At 44.4% G+C, this 19831-nt stretch overlaps 1 protein-coding gene across 2 annotated transcripts in view; it reads right to left on the minus strand.

Moving 5' to 3' along the window:
- The window catches only part of PPP2R2A (protein phosphatase 2 regulatory subunit Balpha), a 39771-nt gene extending 30113 nt beyond the window's left edge, over positions 1-9658 (minus strand). The window contains exons 1-2 of one of the 2 annotated variants that reach the window (XM_086477261.1): positions 9638-9658; positions 7074-7148 (exon numbers count right to left, since the gene is read on the minus strand). In XM_086477261.1, the coding sequence (XP_086333387.1) occupies positions 7074-7148; positions 9638-9644 (82 nt within the window). In that variant the 5' untranslated portion in view covers positions 9645-9658. Of the gene's footprint in view, positions 1-7073; positions 7149-7777; positions 7887-9637 lie in introns of those variants that run through there. The other variant, XM_086477260.1, reaches the window with a different exon arrangement.
- Between the last annotated feature and the right edge of the window lie 10173 nt (positions 9659-19831).

The raw sequence follows: 19831 nt of genomic DNA on the forward strand, positions 1-19831 counted from the left end.
GACAATACATTAGTTTAGGGGAAGTCAAAACCCCAAACAAGGGATCAATTTTTCCAATCATATTAAGAGCGATAAGACACGATAAGAGAGGATTACCGTTTGTCAGATTATTTAAAGTGCTTTACAGTACAGCAATCAGTAAGTAATCCATCTCCCATTTAAGTGGTATTCTTTTCTACAACAACATCCAAGAAACTCACTGCATTAACATTAACACAGCTCTTGTTACTAACAGCTAGTAACAATGCTAAACAAATCTCATTTCCACATGCTGCTTGGGTGGACACCGAAGGAAGAAAACCTGTTTTGCTGCACAAAAATGTCAAAAGATTCTTTATAACAAAAATGACACTGTGTGTGTCTGCCCCTGTGCGTGTGTGTGTGCCCATGTGAACGTGATCTCCAATTTAAAAAACAATCTAGACCTGTCACTGCACAGCAGTGACAACTGCCTTACACCTACCTAAATCCCTGCTGCTACCCAACGAGGCAGTTCTGCATTCTCCACCTGCTCTCGGGCACGTGTTTTCCTCACCCCTTGGTACAGCTCTAGGTTGTACATCCACACAGACTTAAGATTCGACTGCAAAGTCACCCAGTAAAAATCTGCAGGTCCATTTGTTTTCAACAGCAGCACAAACTGGGAACAATTTTGTCTTCACATCTCAAAGATCACCAGTGAGGCCGGATCGCTGCTCAGCATTAGTGCACCACACCGAAGCTTCGACTATTTTATTTGGCCAGTATTTTAGTTCAGTCTCTTCGGATTCCTGGTACAGTATCGGCATTAGATGCATTCTACTGCTGGCCTTCAGACAGCACATGCTCAAAGTAAGTATATGAACAGCCAAGGTTTAAAGTCCTTTTTATCAGTTGATTTCGCCATTTGTAGTAGCATAGCACTGAGAGATCAGGGTCTTGTGTTGACTGTACACAACGTCTTATAAAGAGACCAACCCTCTTCCAGAGTTCCTCATGTTCCTTCGAGCCCCTTGATCACTCTCCACATTATGCTGGCACAAGCACACTCAGAGCACCGAGAACCAGATCAGGGTGCAATTCAGCTGAAAAACAATCCAGTCAAAACCACAATTTTACGTATTTTGCAGCTGGATCACCTTCCCAAACAAGTTCATTGTGCAGTTACACGAACACTTGCGCCAGCAAAGTGGGAAGGAGTGCCTCTTTAAGCAGAAATGCTGCCAAACATGCAGCCATGGCCTAAATAGGCAAGACAGAAGAATACAGAAAGAAAGGGGGGTGGCGCAGTGAGAAGGCAGAGCTACGAACACCCGGCTCTTAACTCTTACTTCAGTACTGCATCCCCTAGGAGTTTTAGTCTTCATTTTAGTTCTTCCAAAACGTGTTCTATGAAGCTACAGCTACCACAGAAACCCATTTCTAGGGTAGAAATACCCAAATTCGAATGGTTTAGGCAGCACCTTTACAATTAAAAGCTACGAAGTTTCACAAAGCTGATCAAGAGCTGTAATCCACCAGGATTGCCACTGATAGCCAAGTTGCATTCCCTTGTACTCTAGGAGTCTCGACAGCTTGATCACTGTAACCGCCATATTTACAACACAAAAAACTCACTCCTTTTCCCAACTATTTTTCAATTTAAGCCAAAAAGATTCGAAAACCAGCAAAGCATCACAGAAGTAACAGAACAATACTGGTCAGCGTGAGTGACAAGCTGAAGTGCCCCAGCTACCAAACCCATGCCGAGGGAGTACTGAATAACTTCTAGGGAGCTGAACAGCCACTTAATATTTAGCTGTTTGCTAAACGCTCTTTGTTTTGGGGGACTTCACACTTTCAATGCACACTTTAGTCAATCTAGACCAGCAGCTCCTAGAACACAGTAGCCTATTTCTCTCTCTACAGACAGTCATTCTACAAACAGCTGAAGATAAAAGAGCTAAAGCACAGAAGCAGACCTAGGAATACAGGACTAGAACCTCGGGCCTTTTTATTTATCTACAGTGTATTTTGAACTACCCCTTAAAACCAAAGCTGTTACTAGTCCTTGCTCCTTCTAACTCATGTTACCTTACGAACATACGGAACATAAGCACAGCCCCCAAAAATCCAAATTAAGCTCCCTCCCACTATACACCAATCTTTCTTCAGCATTATTATCGCAACCTCTCACTCCCTGGCTACCTTACTCTCAGAGTTTTCCCTTCCCTCCTATTCCATCAATTCCCACTAAAAAAGCCCATCAGCGTCCTCTGTAATAATGTTTCTCTTCTGTGACCCCTGCCCACAAACGTAGCTCTGTGGAAGCCCTTCCTCCCAACCCATCCCAGCAACTTCCCTCCACCTACGAGGCACAGGCCGCTATCAGTCAGTGTTGGTAAGCCCACAGAACCGGACCTGCCACCAGGAGTAACAGTCTGGTAGGACAGAGCTAACCACCCTTCTGAAGGAGGCTCAGCAGCTCTAATCCACTATTACAGACACACGTTACCCGACGAAGAGAAAGCTTTCTGGTAAGGCAAGAGAAGACGATGAACTCCAGATCGCGGTAAACTGGTTTTTACAGCAGTCCTTATTCCTGGCTTCAATTTTTTTTACTCTGAGATAACTATTTTCATGCGTTGAAGACAAACTACCATTACTGAAGCAACAACAGTACTCATAGCTGCTCTGCAGTTTTCAAGTTTGCCAAAAATAACCATGAAACTATACTTGAAAGATATACCTAGAATCAAATACAGAAAGCATTCCTGAACAAGGGAAAAGTCAACTCTTGTTTATCTCTCTGACCACACACAGGAGCTGGCTAGGGATAGAAACCTAAGAGACTTCATCTGTTCATCATCAGCACAAACTGCAACAGACTACGCCAATGTTTTGGCTGTAAAAGAGGAAACATGACACAAGTCATAGATTATGAGCAAAGCAGCATAAAGGTTAAGCATCGCACTTTAAAATTAGGTCAGTAATCAGCACCCACAGCAGATATTCCAGTACTTCTTTCAGAAACCATTCTGGCATGAAATAGTTAAACAACTTATCAAAGATGAGCAGTAATCACTCAGGGTTAAAGCCTAGGAGCTAAGTTCCTGGATCCCAGCCTTGGACCCAGACTATCAGACTTCTACATATCTTTGGATTACACTTGAAAGAACGTTCAGATACAGCAACTTGACTTCTTTTCTTCTACCAAGTAATTAAACAAATTTGACTTAATTTGTTCTGAAGCACGAACGCATTCCATTAAGCAGTGTCTAGTTTTCAGAGACAGTTCAAACTCACAATTCTTAGTTTCCAACTGGAGCTGCCATTATGCCACATCTTGGAGAACATAACAGCAGAACAGTAAAAACAAGTCCCAAAACAATGCTGCAGAAAATCTTTGCAACCCCTTTCTATAATCATTCCCATAAAGGAAACTTCCACTAAGAAAACATGGTAATGTCTGCTCTCGAGTATTTCTGGACAGTTTAAGTCTTACTTGCACTGAAACAGTGATGGCACAAAAGAAGAAAAAAATCCATGCATTACAGATGCTTTTGATAACCTGATCATTGAACATATCAAGGACAGCGACCCTGTGTCCTCCACTGGAGAAGTCCTGTCTCATCTAATGTCCTGGCTCTGGATTCTCCAGAGTACACGGAACAAGTTGAACACAGATGTGTTACAGGACTGGGCTCCAGCAAGACAAATAGTAAGTAAAGAAGGGAGGAAAACTTCTGTTGAGCAAAGAATCAGCTATATCATAAACAGATGCAGCACAAGCTACAACACCCTTGCCCTCATGCAATGGGCTGCTAAATCACAACAAAGCCAACTTTTGCCATCAGTTAAAATTAAGGACCCCGATTATAATGAAGCTGACACTCAGATTTCAATTTATAACCCAATTTCTGTGCTTAACTTTGTGATCTGACAGATCCCCACCATAGCTTACAACCAAGGATAAACTCCATCCCTACCACGGGAAGAGAGGCCATGTCTCTGCTCCTCACACATCCACATGCCTCACGTTAGGAAAGATCCGACACAGCAGAATGGTACAGGCGGGCCCCAAATACAAACTCCGTACCACCGTCTTTCCTCAAGCTTTGCTAAGAGCTTTCCCCCTTCTTTTCCTTCCGCCCTCATTAGCTCTGAAAGAACCATTCTCACATCCATCTACCACAGAGTGCTTGGAAAGCCAGAAAATTAAACGCTGTATGTATCAGAGTTCATGTTTCAGCCATCAAAGCCACCAAATATTGACTTTGTAATAGACGGCCATTCTAGCCTAAGTATCTGAAGAATTACAGGGTATACGTATTACGTGAAGGTTACAAGGTCAGATCTGACCTCAAGCATACTGAAGCTATGACCTGGCATTCTTAGCAAGGTTTTTAAAGTTTCTACCACTATTACTGTATTAAAAATGTTACTCTCCATTGGGCTGTTTTATTACGCAACGTTGCAGGGAGATCGCAGGTTTTGCATTCTCCTGATTAATGCAATTAAATGGATGCAGTTTTCGGGGTTACGGCTTAGTTTAAGCTAGCTGTCCAACATACATATTGCAACATTGTATTACAAAGATGAAGAAAACAGTGAAATCTCCCATTTCTTTCAGGTTTATTTTCTTGACTTTGTTTTCAGTGAAGTTCCAGCATTCCACAACAAAGGTTAGTTTTTAAAATTTGAGCTGTAAAGCCATTCAAAAACCAAAAATCCATACCAAATTGGCACTGTCTTCTGTCACAGACACGATTAGAGTCCACACACGTTAAGCTTTCAGACTTCATCGGTTAAACAATCATTTAAGTTTCAGACAGCAAGATTTTCTTTAGCTTTCACCATGGTGCCTGCCACAAGAGCGCAGATAGAAAGGCACAGAGGAAAAACAGGTCCTCAGACTGCACTGAAGAGCCACTGTCAACTTGTCCCGGGGTATTCTGAAGGAGGACCAGAAACATGCAAAGCTCCTGTTACAATTTCTGCAAGAACCACGCAAGGCTCCGTTTCATCAAAGGGAACCTTAAAGCCAGAAATCCAGCTAGCAAGAGGAAAAAGGTGACCAGCTTGATACATCATTAACCCTTCCAACACATCCCAGGGAGACATCGCAAAGCCTCACAAGAACTCGATGGATCGCATGGAAACTAAACTTGCGCTGTGATTAGGCAGCCAGCTTTCAACAGCCTCCAGCCTGAATCGTGGGAGCTGAACACACCGGAAGGGGAGAGAATTTCAGCTCAACAAATTCATTACAACCAAGCATAATACCAGCCCCGGGCCCTCCCTCCGGGATCTAGGCATTTAAAATTCAGGGTGTCTGGCAGTGTATCAAGGCTCTGGGCTTTGCACCTTAAAACTCACCCTAAGCCAGCTGACAATGAAATAAAACTTCTCTTTGCTCTTTGGGTCACAAAATCAGAACACATCTGCCATGGAAACAAAAATGGACATTCTTCCATTCTTCTGGAAGCCATCCTGACTGGCTTGCTGAAACTGAAGCTACTGAATTCACTGACAGGGAAGGCTTCCCTGAACTCCACCCCCTGACTCCAGCATTGCAGAGGACAGCTGCTAACCTGTCAGGAAGCATAAGGCCAGCCAGTCATCTTTCGTAACATGAAGTACAATACTTCAGAACAGCTGAGGAAGTTAAGGACAGACCATTTCCTGACTTCTGCATTTCCAGATCCCTGTAAAAGCCACTTTACCATACAGATACACACACATCACGTTTACTCCTACTACATACATGTCAACATGTCTATCATAATGAAGAATTATTTGCAAGCACCTGCCACACAACCATGACTTCTTCAATATTTATACGTAATTAAGGATTTAGTTTGATATGCAAATAAAATAAAGGTTACAAAATTTAGAGTCTGCCAGAGGAAAAAAAAATTATACTACATTTAACAGTAGTTTTGAGTTCAAGCTTTAAAATACACTTTCTGAAGATTTTAAAATTAAATTAAAAAAAAAAAAATTGTTAGCAGCTTTCTTGTTTCCAAAAGCCACCTTTCAGCTTGTAAATGACAGGAGTCTTTGATAGTGCACATACTACAGCCAACAAATAAAACCAAGTTACTTATGTTTACACTAAGTTTTTGGCCTTTGGAAATTAATTTCTACCACAAGTCAAATAGGGAAACTGTAATGGAAAAATCTGTAATGGAAACTGCAGTTACCACTTTTCTAAACACAACATGAATCCCACTTGTAAGTCAGAGCATTCAAGATATGCAAAAAAAGAAATAACCCTAGGAATTACATAAGTGACAAGGCCAACTGCTTGCAAAAGAAAAATTTTAACTCATGATCTTACAGGCTGTGGTGTGCTAAGAGGGCTTAAAGCCAAAGAAATTTAGAAGACAGTGGGACTTTCCTCAAAAAAGACTGCAGAAGAAAGTTTGCTCTAACGCAGCAACTGAGCAGCACCGAGAAAGTATGATTCCTCTCACGATCCCCAATCCAAGTCAAAGAAAACAAGAAGTACATTTTCTGCAGTCACAACCAGAGGCAGCCATCTTAGCGTAAGGTGACACTTGTCACTGCCAGCTCAGAAAAGTTTTAGGCAATTTCCGGTATTATTTCAAACCCAGAACTCCTCTTTACTTCATAAGTGAGCATGCAAAAATATTCAGATTTCTTCCTTTTCTGGTTAATAGAAGGTGGAGAGATTGGGAAAATTACTTGATCTTTATCTAATACTTAGATCTTCAAAGAGTATAAACATTAATTATTTCTCACAACGCCTCCCTGTGAAATGCAAGTATCACATTCCCCATTTTGCAGATTAGGAAAAACACACAAATCAAAAGCTGAGCGACAGGAAAATCTTAACAATCTTAGAAAACAATTCCAGCAAAATACTTAAGCAGCCTGAATTCAGCCCTTCTTAAAAGTGTGCTGAACAGTACAATCGAACCAGAGTTGAATCCTGAACCTGGGTCTCCGCGTGCACATTAAACGTCCGTTTGGTTTGCTCAAGGCGCATACAGCAACACCGAGGTATTTGAGCAAGACCGCATTCGCACCCCCTGCCTAAGGAGCAGCTCACGAGTCAGAAAACGTTCAGTACAAAATATTGCTCTTACCTTCTGCTACATCATCATCTACAGCGCCTTTCACCTGAGAAAAACACCACTGAATGTCATTTCCTCCTCCAGCTCCTAAAAAAACACAATCAAAAAGGTGAGACCCCCCACAGCAACACAACAGCTTCCACCCGACAATTTCAGACCCCGCGCACACGCCCACTTCCTCAGCAGGGCCGCCGGCACAGTCCCCAACCGCCCCTCCCCACCTTTCTCCTCCAGACACTTTCCTTCCCAGACCCTCCTGTCGGTAGCGCTCTGCCAGACCCCGGGGCAGCGATAACCAACGCCCCCGCGATACCCAACGCCCCCGCCGCCCCCAGAGCTCCGCTGGCGCCCGCGGACCGCGCGGCTGGAACGGGAGCGCCGGAGCGTCCGACGCCACACGCCGCCGCTTCCTCCTCCAGCCGTCGGAACCCCCTACAAACGCACACCAACCACTTGAGCACCAACTGCCAGAAAAAGCCGGTTTGGGAAAATTTCAGTCTCTCATTCAACCTAACCCAAGCACGCTAGCCATCTGCTGCTGCTGCTGCAAAAACATCCAACACCAAACCTACGTACTAAAGGCTAAAGAAAAAAAATTTTACCACAATTTTAGAGTCTCTTCGCAGAAGTTACGAAAGCACTAATCAGCCTTAAAAAGAGGAGTAAATCCGAGCGGAAAAGCAAACAAGCAATCTGATGTTAACAAGTTCTACTACCATAGAAAACGGATCGAAGAGAAAACTTCAGGAACATTACTGCCTCGGCGGAAGGCAGTGATTCATTTGAACCCTGCCACCAAAACACACAAAAAAAATCACCACCCATTTCTTTTGCATTTCGTTCTGAGCAAATCACTGCAGGGCTGAGCACATACAGGAAGAGACTGAAATGGGCTTGCCTCTTTTTTTTTTTTTTTTCCCCCCCGAAAGCCACTGTCAAAATGGAACTTTTCCTCAACACAATTCAGACAGGCTGAGCAACAGATGGCATTTACACATTAATCCAGAGCTCTGTTACGGCTTTTGGGACAACAAAGAACACAGAAAGGACTTCTTCCCTCTTCTACACTAAGTTAAGGGGGGGGAAGTCAAAGACAAAGAAATCAAAAGCCCCAAAATAACGTTTTCAAAAAAAAGAGCATGTGAAGTGCTGGAATACAATCAGAGTCCAGTTTGCGGTTTTATTTGCTTGCCTTGATTTCTTTTCTGAAGGATCAGACACACGAGCTACGTAGCCCGAGAAGGTGCAGGCAAGTAGAACCATCCATCTCTGCAAGAGATGTCAAAATGCTTTTCGCAGATACACTGGAAGGGTTTGCCACGCACGCTCTACCATTCCCCAAAACCCATATAACCCATCTTCTTTCCTCTCTCCAGCCTCTTCATTTGTCGTTTAGCAGCCGGCATCATGGAAGCATTTAAAGGGGACAGCTTGCATTAAAAAAAAAAAAAAAAAAAATCACCGCTCTTTCTACTCAAGATTAAAATTCTATTTTTCATACAATTTACTTGAACCAAGTTGGCACTTCCCCCCTCCCCCGACTAAAACAAAAAGAGGGTGGAGCATGGGCATATGGTGTAGGGAAAAAAGGCAAAGCACAAACCTAGTGCAGCCTCTCACGCTCGCTCCTCCAAATGCAAAGCGCTGAAAAGACAATTCATTTGCAGAGGAGGGGGATGAATATATTTCCAAATGAAGGAATCGCAAGGAAAAGTCAGAAGGAAGAGATACCTTATGCATACACACTTCTAGCCTACCAAGAGCACTTCAGGATGCAAAATGGGGAGCAAGCGCAGGAAGGAATGAGAACGAAAACACAGCAAGACCTGTATTATTTAATTACATCCTGTACACAATTTTACTCTCATTTGCAGATGCTTAAAAGCTGCACCCTACAGAAGGGTGCAATTGTACTCCCGGCACAAGCACGTCTGCACCCTGGAACACCTCTCCGTGCACAGCAGCACTTCTCTGCACAGCCCTCACTAACTCCACCTGAGAAATAAATGCAACACGCAAGCACGTATCCAAATTCAAAAAAGCCTGTAGGGGGGGGGAAAAAAAACCCCAAGAAAACAGGCGAAAGACCCACCCTGTCTGCAAGCCTCCTGCATACTGAACTTCAACATACACCACTTCCCCCGTCCAAGCCCCTCCACCTTGCTGCTTTCATGCGGTTTGTTGTTTTTTTGGTTGGTTTTTTTCCCCTCCGATAAAGGAGAGAAAGGAAGCAGGGGTGGGTGGGAGGAAAGCGCGATTTCCCAGAAGCGGGTGGTGGTGGGGGGGTAGGTTAGGAAAAAACCCAGGGACGCGCAGGCGAGGCGGAATGGGAGAGCGGCGCCGCGGGAGCGAGCGAGGCAGGGGCAGCCGGCACGCCGGCAGCGGCGGCTCGGGAGAGGCGGAGACGGGCTGCGAGGCATTCCGCGGGCCGGGGAGAGAACCCCGGCGAGCCGGGGGACGGGGGCGGCGCTGCCCCGTTGCCCCCGGCCGGCAGGCCGCTGCCGCAGCCTCACCTGCGCCCCCCGCCCGGCGGCGGCGGCAGGGGCCGGTGCCCCGCGGGGGCAGCCTCCCCTTACCTGCCATGTTGGGCTCGCGATAGCGGCCGCGGCGGGTCGGGCGGTCTCGGCGCTCCGCGGCGGGGCCGCCGGTGCCGGGCGGGGGATGGCGGTGGGGGGCGGATGGCGGCGGATGGCGGCGGGGGTGCGGCCGGCTCCGCTCCTGGGGCTGCCCCCGCTCCGCGCCTCGCTCCGGCCCCCCCCAAAACGCTCCACTTTCAAAATGGCGCCGGCCGAGCTGGGGGTGACGTCACCCGGCGGGGGGGGGGGGGGGGGGGGGGGCCGGGCGGGGCGGTGCTCCGGAGAGGGCGGCGCGGCGCGGCGGGTCCCTCGCCGCCCCCCGTAGGGCCGGGCCGGGCCGGGCCGGGCCGGGCGGGCGGCATGGCGGGTGCCGGCCGCCGCCAGCCCGGGCCTCGCCCGCCGGCAGGTCCCCTCCGCGCTTGGGTCGGGCCTCCGGGCAGCGCCGGGCCTTTTCCGGGGGCTCGTCCCCTTTAGGGAAGGCCTCCTCCGGGTACCCCGTTACCTCCGGCCCCTACCTGTTCGGCGGGCGGCTTTGCAGCTCACCCTTTATCGCACTTACTGAATCCCGCCCTTGCTTCTCGTCGTTGTTTGGTTTTGGTTTGGTGGTTTGGGGTTTTTTTTTTTCCCCCCTTTTCCTTTCCTCCACTACCTCACTTCCTTCTCCTGCCATTTCCCCGTGCAGCAGCTCCTTGCTGCAGCCACATACCCTGTTGGATGCACATTTTCCACCCTCTTGGATGCTCTCCATAACGTCTGCAGACTCGGTCTCTTATTTCACTGGAGAACCCAAGTGTGTCTTTGCCATTCTCATTGCTATTCCCTGCATACACCCAGCCGTGCTTCTGAGCCATTTTTAGCCTCCATCCACCTTTCACACTGACAGCCAGCGAGATCTACAAAGAAAGGCTTCCAGCAGAGCCCAGCTTGGCACAACTCCTGCTGGCTCAGAACGGATGAAGGCTCCTTTTTAGCTCACTAGGTCCCAGTTAAAGTCTCAGCTGTAGTTAACGTACAGGGCTTGGATAATTGATTCAGTACAATCTATTTAAGATCTTGTGAAAGTCATCAGTTTCCCTTCACAGATGTTTGTGCAAATGTTTTCTTTCTTCTCAGGCTGGGTAGAGCTTGCTAATCCAGATTTCACTTTGAGATTCATGAGCTCATCCTGCAAACCCAGCACTGCCACAAACTCAGAATGTGCCTTGAAACAAGTCTCTTAAGTCACCATGTACACTAATTTGGATTTCCAGCTCAGAACACCTAAGCAGCTGCTTTTCTTAAACAGAAGACCATTGAGTCAAGTACAGTACAAATCGCAGAACGGTGGGAACTGAACACCTCTAAACGAACACGCAGACGCAGTCGGGCTCCCAGTGTTTGAGGGCAAACACCAGAAAACCACCGCTGGCCTGGATTATAGGCCGCTTTGGACAAATGCAAGTTTCTCTCTACATCCCTGATAAAGAGCGCACATGCAAATAAAATCCGTCTTGGAAACAACCACCATGTTTGAAAGACATGTGGGGTGTTCTAAAGAACTGCAACTCACCTAAGTTCGGGAATATCTGGAACCCAGTCTTTTGCTTAGTCCATTTTGAGAGCAATCCAAAAATCTAAAAACAAACACACTGCAAGTTTGAAAATGTTCACAATCAAGACAGGCTGTTTTTGGATCACTACAGCATTAAGGCTCTTCTCTTGAAACCCAGGTCCACATTTCCCAGAGCTCAAGAACAAATTCACTCAGTTCTACAAGTTTGTGGCCATGCTTACTTCATACCAAATTCAGAGTGAAAGCTGACATTCCTCTTTTCTCAGGATTCCTTAAAAACATCCTTTTCAACCCTAAACAGAATTGCCATGCAACCATTTCGCAGGAAAATTTGCAAATAAAGTCCAATTCATCCATTGCCTTCTGTACAATTACTGCAGAACTTGGCCCTCATAGTAGAATGAGCGTTGTTTCAAGAACTGCTGTTGCTAATAAAAAAAAAAGGCAAAAAGACCTGCAATTAGCTCTGTAATATAAATTAATGAAGCTTTAGTACATACCTTATAATTAAAACAAAATCCCTCTTAGAAAAGATTTAATATCATCATGCCAGAAGGATGGATCATAATTCCAGCATTGCATGTTTTTGTTTTGAACTGAGCTACAGAATATAATGAAGTATAATAAATAATTAACATTAAATCGCAGCCAGGGTAATTAGTAAGACATCTTGGGAACCACAGTCTTTGCTTGGGTGTTCACTTGCTTGTTAATTCAGACAACACAAGTATTCACACTAGCATGAATGGTTAGTGCAAATTAGCAGGAGCGCATTTCGCAGCTCGGATTCCAGGTCTGTAGGCACATCCTTGCGCCCCTGTGATTTCACTGGGGTTTAAGCATTTGTTCGGCTGCTCTGGGGAAACAGGAACTGTATTATGCCGAATGTACACACAGCCACCAACAGCACAAGGCTGTAACGAACATTTATCTGTTCTGATCATGCTTTAGTTACTGATTCTTACTTTACGGACAAACCCCTCCAGCTCAGGCTAAAGAGCATCTCCAGGAAATGGGAGGGACATATGGGGACATGCATCCACGGAAAAGCATTTCTGATTGTGTTTGTTAAAGGCTGCTGAAGTACACCAGAGCGGTCAGTTCAGAGGGGCACAAACCAGGAGCTGTAGAACAACTTCAAAGTCAAAATGTAAAATGTGACTGGCAGCCAATAAAAATACATATCTTAGTGTCAAATCACTGATCAAACAACTAAGGCCCCAAAGAAGAGCTCTATCAGCAACTCATTTTCTATCTGCTTTAGTTTCCCAGTAATCTGACCCGTTAGACAAGACTATAATGAATTACAACAATCCAGTTTGGAAAATAAAGGGAGTAATTATCACCAAAATTATCACTGGAATTCAGTAATAGCTGAGCCATCTGAGGTCACATGCAGGTTAACATCGGGGCAATGTAATTCCCTACAGCATTCTCTTCTATACTTCATTCTGTCTAGCTTGAAGTGCTCAGCAAGAGGTTTCCATTGCTTTTCGGGACAGCGCTTCACAGCCTGACAGCCTTTGCTCCTAGAAAAAGTTTGCTAATATTCACCCTGTGTTTCCCCATTCTTAATTTCACATAATGGTCTCTATGTATGTAGCCACTTAATTAACAACCATTATCAAAACAGTGCTGAGTCACACCTTAGTACTGCTGCATGGAACTCCACGCTTAACAAAAGCTCAGGCAGACCCTGATTCTGCAGGGAGCTTCAGGCGGACTCGCAGGGTAAAGTGCCTGGGGCGCAAGTCCCGACCCACCGAACCTCTTCGCGTTCGACCAACGCCAACTCGCTCAAGCAGGCAGGCCCTTGATGCTGTTTGCAGCGTGCCAGCAAGTCTGTGGGCACGCAGAACCAAATTTGCTTTTTTTCTGACAGTCAGGCTTTACTCAGCCCGAGTTCTTTTTAACTAGGTCCCACCTGTAAAGCCCCAACGGCCCGTGGCCAGAGACTTTCACCTAAAACCAAGGTTTAAACAACGGGTTAAGCATTTCCAATTCCTGCCTCACTATCCTAAACTTGAACACTAGAGACATACATTGCACCCTACTTCACTAAGCAGTTCCAAAGTTTTATTTTTGCAAAGGAAAAAAAAATGAAATTAAAGTTTTTAGCAGTTCTGAGCATCTGTACTGTTGGGGAAACACTCAGAAACGGCAGACTTCGTCATCGTCCCCAGTCAGTCACGGGGCAGTGTTCTTTTAAGTATTAACAATGACAAAAAGCAGAAGAGGATGGTACCCGACTTCCAGTTCACTTTGCAACTGCCAGTAATTTTCTGGAGAGCCATTTCCCAAACAAAACAATGTAACAGTGCTACCTAATGGTTCTGTAACTGAGTGCCCCAAACTACTCATCACTGAGCAAAGTTATGCAATGAGAGCTCACTAATTCTGGTAAACAAGCAGCTTGCATCATCTCTAAAGTGTGAAGTTCATTGGATTAAAGCTCTGCTGTTACAAGACGAAGCCTCAGCATTATCTTTCAGAGATCATTAAGGCTTTTTTTCCTTAACTTTAGCCTGGTTCAAGCAAACAGAAAAGCTAATTAGGCTTGGAAACAATATCACATGTTCACTAAAGTAGTAGTTTGCAAGACAGGTTTAAAACCAGCTCCAAAGTTGATTTGTTTAGAGCAGGTCTAAATTACAGTGATTAAAACCATAATTTGCAAAGTATTAGTTTAAAGGATTATTTAAGCACAATCTGTACAGGATTCATGCACCTGAGTTTTGGCAGGAGTTTTATTTTAAAGCAAGTGCAAAAACACATGCAAGGATACAGGGAAAACAGGGCTTCTGGAAAAGAAGAAAACAGGTCTTAGAGGTGGACAGGAAGCACCTGTTCAGGGGGAGGAAAACAAGTATTTTTCAACTAGGAAGCCTTACTTGGGAAGGTAGGAGTTGTCCCAGCATTTTGGGGTTAAAAATTAAGAAGAGGGAGATAACTTGAGATGCATAGAAAAATTATTTTCTTATTATTTTTAAGTCTCTTACCACATTTTTTACAAACTGTAGCTAGTTCTATGGGAGGCTGAGTTCAACCAAAAAATAAGAGAACTGTTATGGTACGCTCGCAGTCCTGTTAAAACTAAACCTGCAGCCATAGGGGAAGGCAGGAGCTTCGCAAGACCCAGATTTCCTAGATTTAGCCCTTCCTGTAACTTAGTAGCCGCAATTAACAAAGCGTATAGCTCAGGATAACCTGGCACTTTGAATCTTCTGCCTCAGGATAATTTTGACAACACTTAGACTCTGAAACCTACTGGCTGTAGGAAAAACAAAAAATGAAACAAAGCGAGAAGAGTCATCCTAAACTAAGCACCACGAACTCAAGGCAAGGCACTCAGAAAGTGGGTTTTTTTCTAAGAAGAACAGTTAAACACTGAACTGCACTGCCAAAAAAATCTGCAGCACAGGCACTACCAGGCACTTTAAAGAGCAGATTAGATAACCACCTCCTGGGAATAGTCTAAGTAGAGCTGCTCCCTGCCTAAGGGTAAGAGATGCCTTAGTCCTCTCCAGCCCCAGTTTTCACCATTTTACAAAGAAACCACATTCTTCCGCTTGAAAACACGGGTTCTTTGTACCAGTGACAAAATCAAGATACACCAAACCCAATAAATCCATACTCAGAGAATACTTTAAGAAGCATGAAGATTTCCTTGTCCTGTTAAGTCTTTAGAAAGGGGATAATCAACATTCCTCGGTCTCTTTGAAGCCACTGAGATCAATGAAAGGACCATAACAGCAATACCAACAATTATAACAAAAAGTTATCTTGGGGGGAAAACCACCACTTCATGCATAGACTTAACTGATGACATGCTGCATCTCCACGAAGCGCAGAGTAACCCCCAGGTGAGAAGAGCCTTGGTCGGCACCACCTTTATGAGGCACATTGCAGGAAGGGGAGGAGCTGAGAGGCAGAACTGCAAAGGGCCTGAATAGCTGTCCTTTGGGGTTGGTTGGTTTTGTTGGATTGTTGTGGGTTTTTTTTCTTTAAAAACCTCCTATCTCTCACGGCCTAGACACAGAAATGTTTCTTTTTGGGGAAGCATTGCAGTGTTACTGAGGGAAGAGAAGTGTTCATTTTTCCTTACTAATAAACCTACATAAGTGATCTAAATAAGTGAGAGAAGCCTCAGAGACTTTCATGAAATGATTTTGCTCAACAAAAGCAGGAAGTTGAAAGCAAGTGTGTTAAAACCACTGCCGTCTATAGGATTTCCCTGTTATTTTTAATAGTGAGGTTTAGCATCTTCTGGTTTAGATCCTTACTAAGGCAAAGTACTTTTATGCACTAATCAAGTTAACAAGCTATTATCCTTCCCTGTGAGCTGGAAGAATTACACCTGCACAGGTTCATTTCAAAAGGGATACATAAATATAAGTCTTAGCTCAAGCCTTGTACTTATCTTGTAGGTATCACTGAAGCCATTGTTAGTAAAACATACATAAAAGCCAACTGATCTAAAAAGAGCACAATCAGCTCTTTGGAATCATGTTTTTGTACTTTGAAGAAGCCTGTAATTTCACTAGCATTCTGCAGTAAGAAGTTAATTGCTAGCTCTGTGTGGTGCTAGCAGGGTCTGTGAACTTATCACATCAATGATCTGACTTTGCCAGGAGAAGTGTTCCTTAAAAACCATGGATTGTGGGAAGCGATGATTAAATATGTAATTTGGAGTAAAATGCCACTGTAGTCTTTGAACTCAAGCACTCTTGCTCTTGATCCGAGGCTCTAGTTAAGTCTTGTACTTTCAATCAGCTTGGTGTTGCTAACTTCTCATGGTACTTCATGGGTGTGAACAGACTGATGTCCTAAGCCCTGGAATCATACAAAGACATAAGAAATTCAGCTGATATTTTTCAAGGTGACTTTAGCTTTTGATTCCAGCGGCAAATATGGAAATGTGGCTTCCAAAACAAAGTGGGGGGAGGGAAATAAAGTAAATGCAAAGAGCCTAAAGATACTATCTCTTTAAAACTCTCTCGATTCTTAAGCCATACTGTAAGTGGAAGTATTAGTGGTAACTTTGAGTAGTAACACTGTCATTCTAGTACTGCTCGAGTCATGTGTGCAAAAAACGACATGTGCAGGTAAGGAGCGTAATTGGCTTTAGTCATTCATTAACTTCTTGATGTATGAGTTCATTTACCTTTTGGTTTCGTTTTTCTTTAACAAAAACAGTATTTCGAGGGTATTTTTTAAGTGTTTTGAACTTTCTTTAATTTAGCAAACATTAGTCAAGTATTTGCAGCCGAAACTGTTCTGAAACACTCTTTGCTTGCTTTGCTTTGTCACACGGCTCTTCTGGTAACAGGTTTGTAAGGATCCGAAGGTAATGCCAGGAATGAACTGAGAAGGGAAGGAAGGGAGGCTGAAATAGCAGAATGAATTGTTCCATTCACATGGCTTTTCTGCTAGGGATAAGTTAACATTGTAAACAGGAGAGAGGTGTGGTTTGCAGATCGGACAGGAAATCCTTAGTTCTAATCCTTGCTGTGTTGTTGATTCCCTTGGAGACCTTGAGCAAATGCTTTCTGTTCCTATTTTTTTAATTGGAAATAAACCGGGATGATAGCACTTAACTACCTCACAGGAGCAGCCTTTCAGTTAAAACTTTTATAACGTGCTTTCAACACAGCTCACGGCACACAGGCTTGAACCCAACTTGGCTACTTGTCTGAGGCTATTTCCTTACCCTGCTCTGAGGACCCGGCACTGTTGGGGGCCCAAGTCACCAGTGCGCATGTATTAGCTTTGTTTTTCTCACTTGTAACAACGCAAAGGAGATGCTTTACCAGGGATATGAGGAAGCGGAGCCTCACAACCAACAGCCATTGTCTGGTGTGACTGGTGGTCAGGAGTCTGCTCTGCCATCCTCAGCACACGCTGTGGCTGCCTTTAGCCCTGGGGTAAACAGATTTCTCAACTTTTTTTCCCTTGGGTTGCAGGGAGCACACCTGCGAGTGAAGAGGAGAGGGAAGGGGTTATGGTTCAGGAGAGTACGTTCCTTGGGAGGACTCTTCCGTGTGTCAGGCCCTCATTAGACGCCCCACGCTCTGGTTGTTGAGCAGCGTGGCAGTCTCTTGTGCTCCGAGACCCCACGTCGCAGATGCAGCTGCCTGGCAAGCCGTTCAGCTGTGTCTGATGCGAAGGGTCCTGGAACCAGCAGATGATGGTGCTGGGCTGGGAATACTGAAGCAGCACAGAGACTGGAAGCGTGACAGCCCTGCGCAGAGCCAGGGCAGAGATTCTGATTTTTTTTTTTTTTTTTAGTGCGGATTCTCTGCACTGATGTAAATGACAGTGCAAGTGATGAATCAGACTTACAATCTTATCATCCTACTTTAATCAAGGAGAACCTGCAGTAACACGGTCTACTAACAGCAGCCTGGAAAGGTGAAAGTCCAGGCTCCCAAAAAGTATGCTTTCACCTCAGGTTACTCACTTTTTTCTGAAACTAGTGCTCACAGCTAGACTTTCAGAGTTACTGAGCACACACAACTCATGCTAGCCCGGAAGAGCCCATGGAAATGTTTCTAGAAGTGAGAGACAATGTTCTTCCATCACATAATTAGAGAAGGAAAACTCATTAAAGAGTTGTCTGTCACTTACTAAACCTTGTTGGCTTTTCACTTAGCTGCAGCATTTTGAGTTATTCACTGCTGATAACTGTTGCTGAAGTTTAGAGAACTTTCTCAGTACTCTTATTTGTAACCACTTTTATTTAAAATCCCATTTAGTCCTTGCCCTGAAAAGCTCTGTAAACTAGGCTTAGTGTGAAAGACATCTCACTTTGAGAACCTAAAGAAACTCGGTCCTGGTCTGCATAACATTTGTCCTGAGCATGATATGCTACTCTGAATTTAGCCATGAAGTTTTATGTGTGCAGAACTATTCATTTCTATCACATAGTTATAAGAACCCACCTGACCGGTGGGAATCTCCCTAGTTGGTCCAAAGATATCTTCCAATGCCTGTGGGATCTGTTTTCCCCATGCTTCTCCATTCCTTCCTATGTGTTTTCCACACATTCGCTTACTTCGCTTCCTCCCCTTCCCTTTCAAAATTCAAACTGTGTCTTTGATTCTCAGAAAAGCAAAACCAGAATAAAAGTCGTAGCAGGTCCAGCCATTTTCTTTCCATTTTGTCTCCACTGTGCAAGTTACTCTGCGTGGAAGCACCAGTGCATGCAGATGACCAAGCAACTCTTGTGGTTTTCAAGATCAGAACTCCGATCACTAAATTACATGCTCATGCTTTAGACAACAAATTCATTCTCAGCTTGGCAAGTGGGAAGCTGACTGCCAGATACCAATGAAAGAAACAGTTATTTGAAATTAAGCCTGCCAACATGTCTCAGTTTTACTGCCACAGACAACTGCTGCCATCCAGGAGGAAAAGGTAGCACTTTCTACAAAGACCCCAGACCTGCCACGCATTCAAGGTCTGAGGTAGAAGATACGGGTTAAAGTAGCTGTGTGGAGAGAGCCCCTGAGAAATAGGAAAAGGGTAAGTTTTTGAACAGTGATACGCAATCGGCCTGCCCTAGAGACTATTTAAAAATCCTGGACAGCGGTAAGCCCTGAATCACTCTGCTTATTGACCTTCCTCCCTTTCCCTTTCAGTGCCTTTATCTTCTTTGCACTTACTCCACTACCTGGAATAGAACAAGTTTTCCTTTGAGGTTCCCTGTACATACTGGTTTTGACACGATCCTGTTTCTTGCTTTCTCTGACAGTAAACAGAGAGAGATGGGTACTTCTATCTCAGCGGGGAAAAAAAAAAGGCAGCATTTATTTTTTAAACCAGAAGTTACTTTGTAAAAGACTCCAAGAGGGATGGAGGAATAGAAAAGTAACCGACTCCTTTACTGATACGTGATTATCAATTAATTTAAACTACGTGAATCCTGTTCTTGGTCAAACACAAGTATGCAGAAGAATACTAGAACTTCCTACTTCTAAATAATCAGATTAAATTGTACATTTTTATTATTTTTTTAAAATTTCTATTCTCTGCTGTTTGATTAAAATGTATATTCTCTCAAAAAAGGGTATATTAAACATGATGTAGAAATGCTCGTAGCTTTGGCTACTAGCTAGCCTTTCCAAAAACCACATCAGTTCTAACACTTGGGTCTAGACTTAAAGCTGATCTTTCCTGGCATGTGAGCACCTTAAATAGTAAGCAGGAGAAAAAGAGTGGAAATGTGGATTTCCACCCCACCTCCTATACGGGGCTGGTGTTTTCTCTCGCTCTGTCAAAATCTCTTTGTATTTCACTCCTCCCTGTTTAGCTGTTAGTTTCCCCAGCTGCACAAACACATGAGCTATGTGCTCCATTCCCTCCTGGAGGTTAAGTCGCAGAGAGTGAACATGCACAATCCCAAGACCTTTTAGCATTGGGGTACCTCAGCCATTTATGATCTGTGATTAGACTCCCACCTTCTCATCATTCTCTCATCAAACACAGATTTCAGAGTCCTTGGAGCAGGGGGGAGCTGGTGCCTTCTCTTCCAAAAGCAAAGACTGGGCTCCCAAACCTGAAATTTTTTTAATACAATTACTGTTACAGTGTTCATTTAAATGTCAATATGCAATAAAGTTAATTTCAGAACTAGAAATGTT

Source organism: Leptosomus discolor, chromosome 23 (assembly GCF_034619465.1).
Source record: "Leptosomus discolor isolate bLepDis1 chromosome 23, bLepDis1.hap2, whole genome shotgun sequence".
NCBI lineage: Eukaryota > Metazoa > Chordata > Aves > Leptosomiformes > Leptosomidae > Leptosomus > Leptosomus discolor.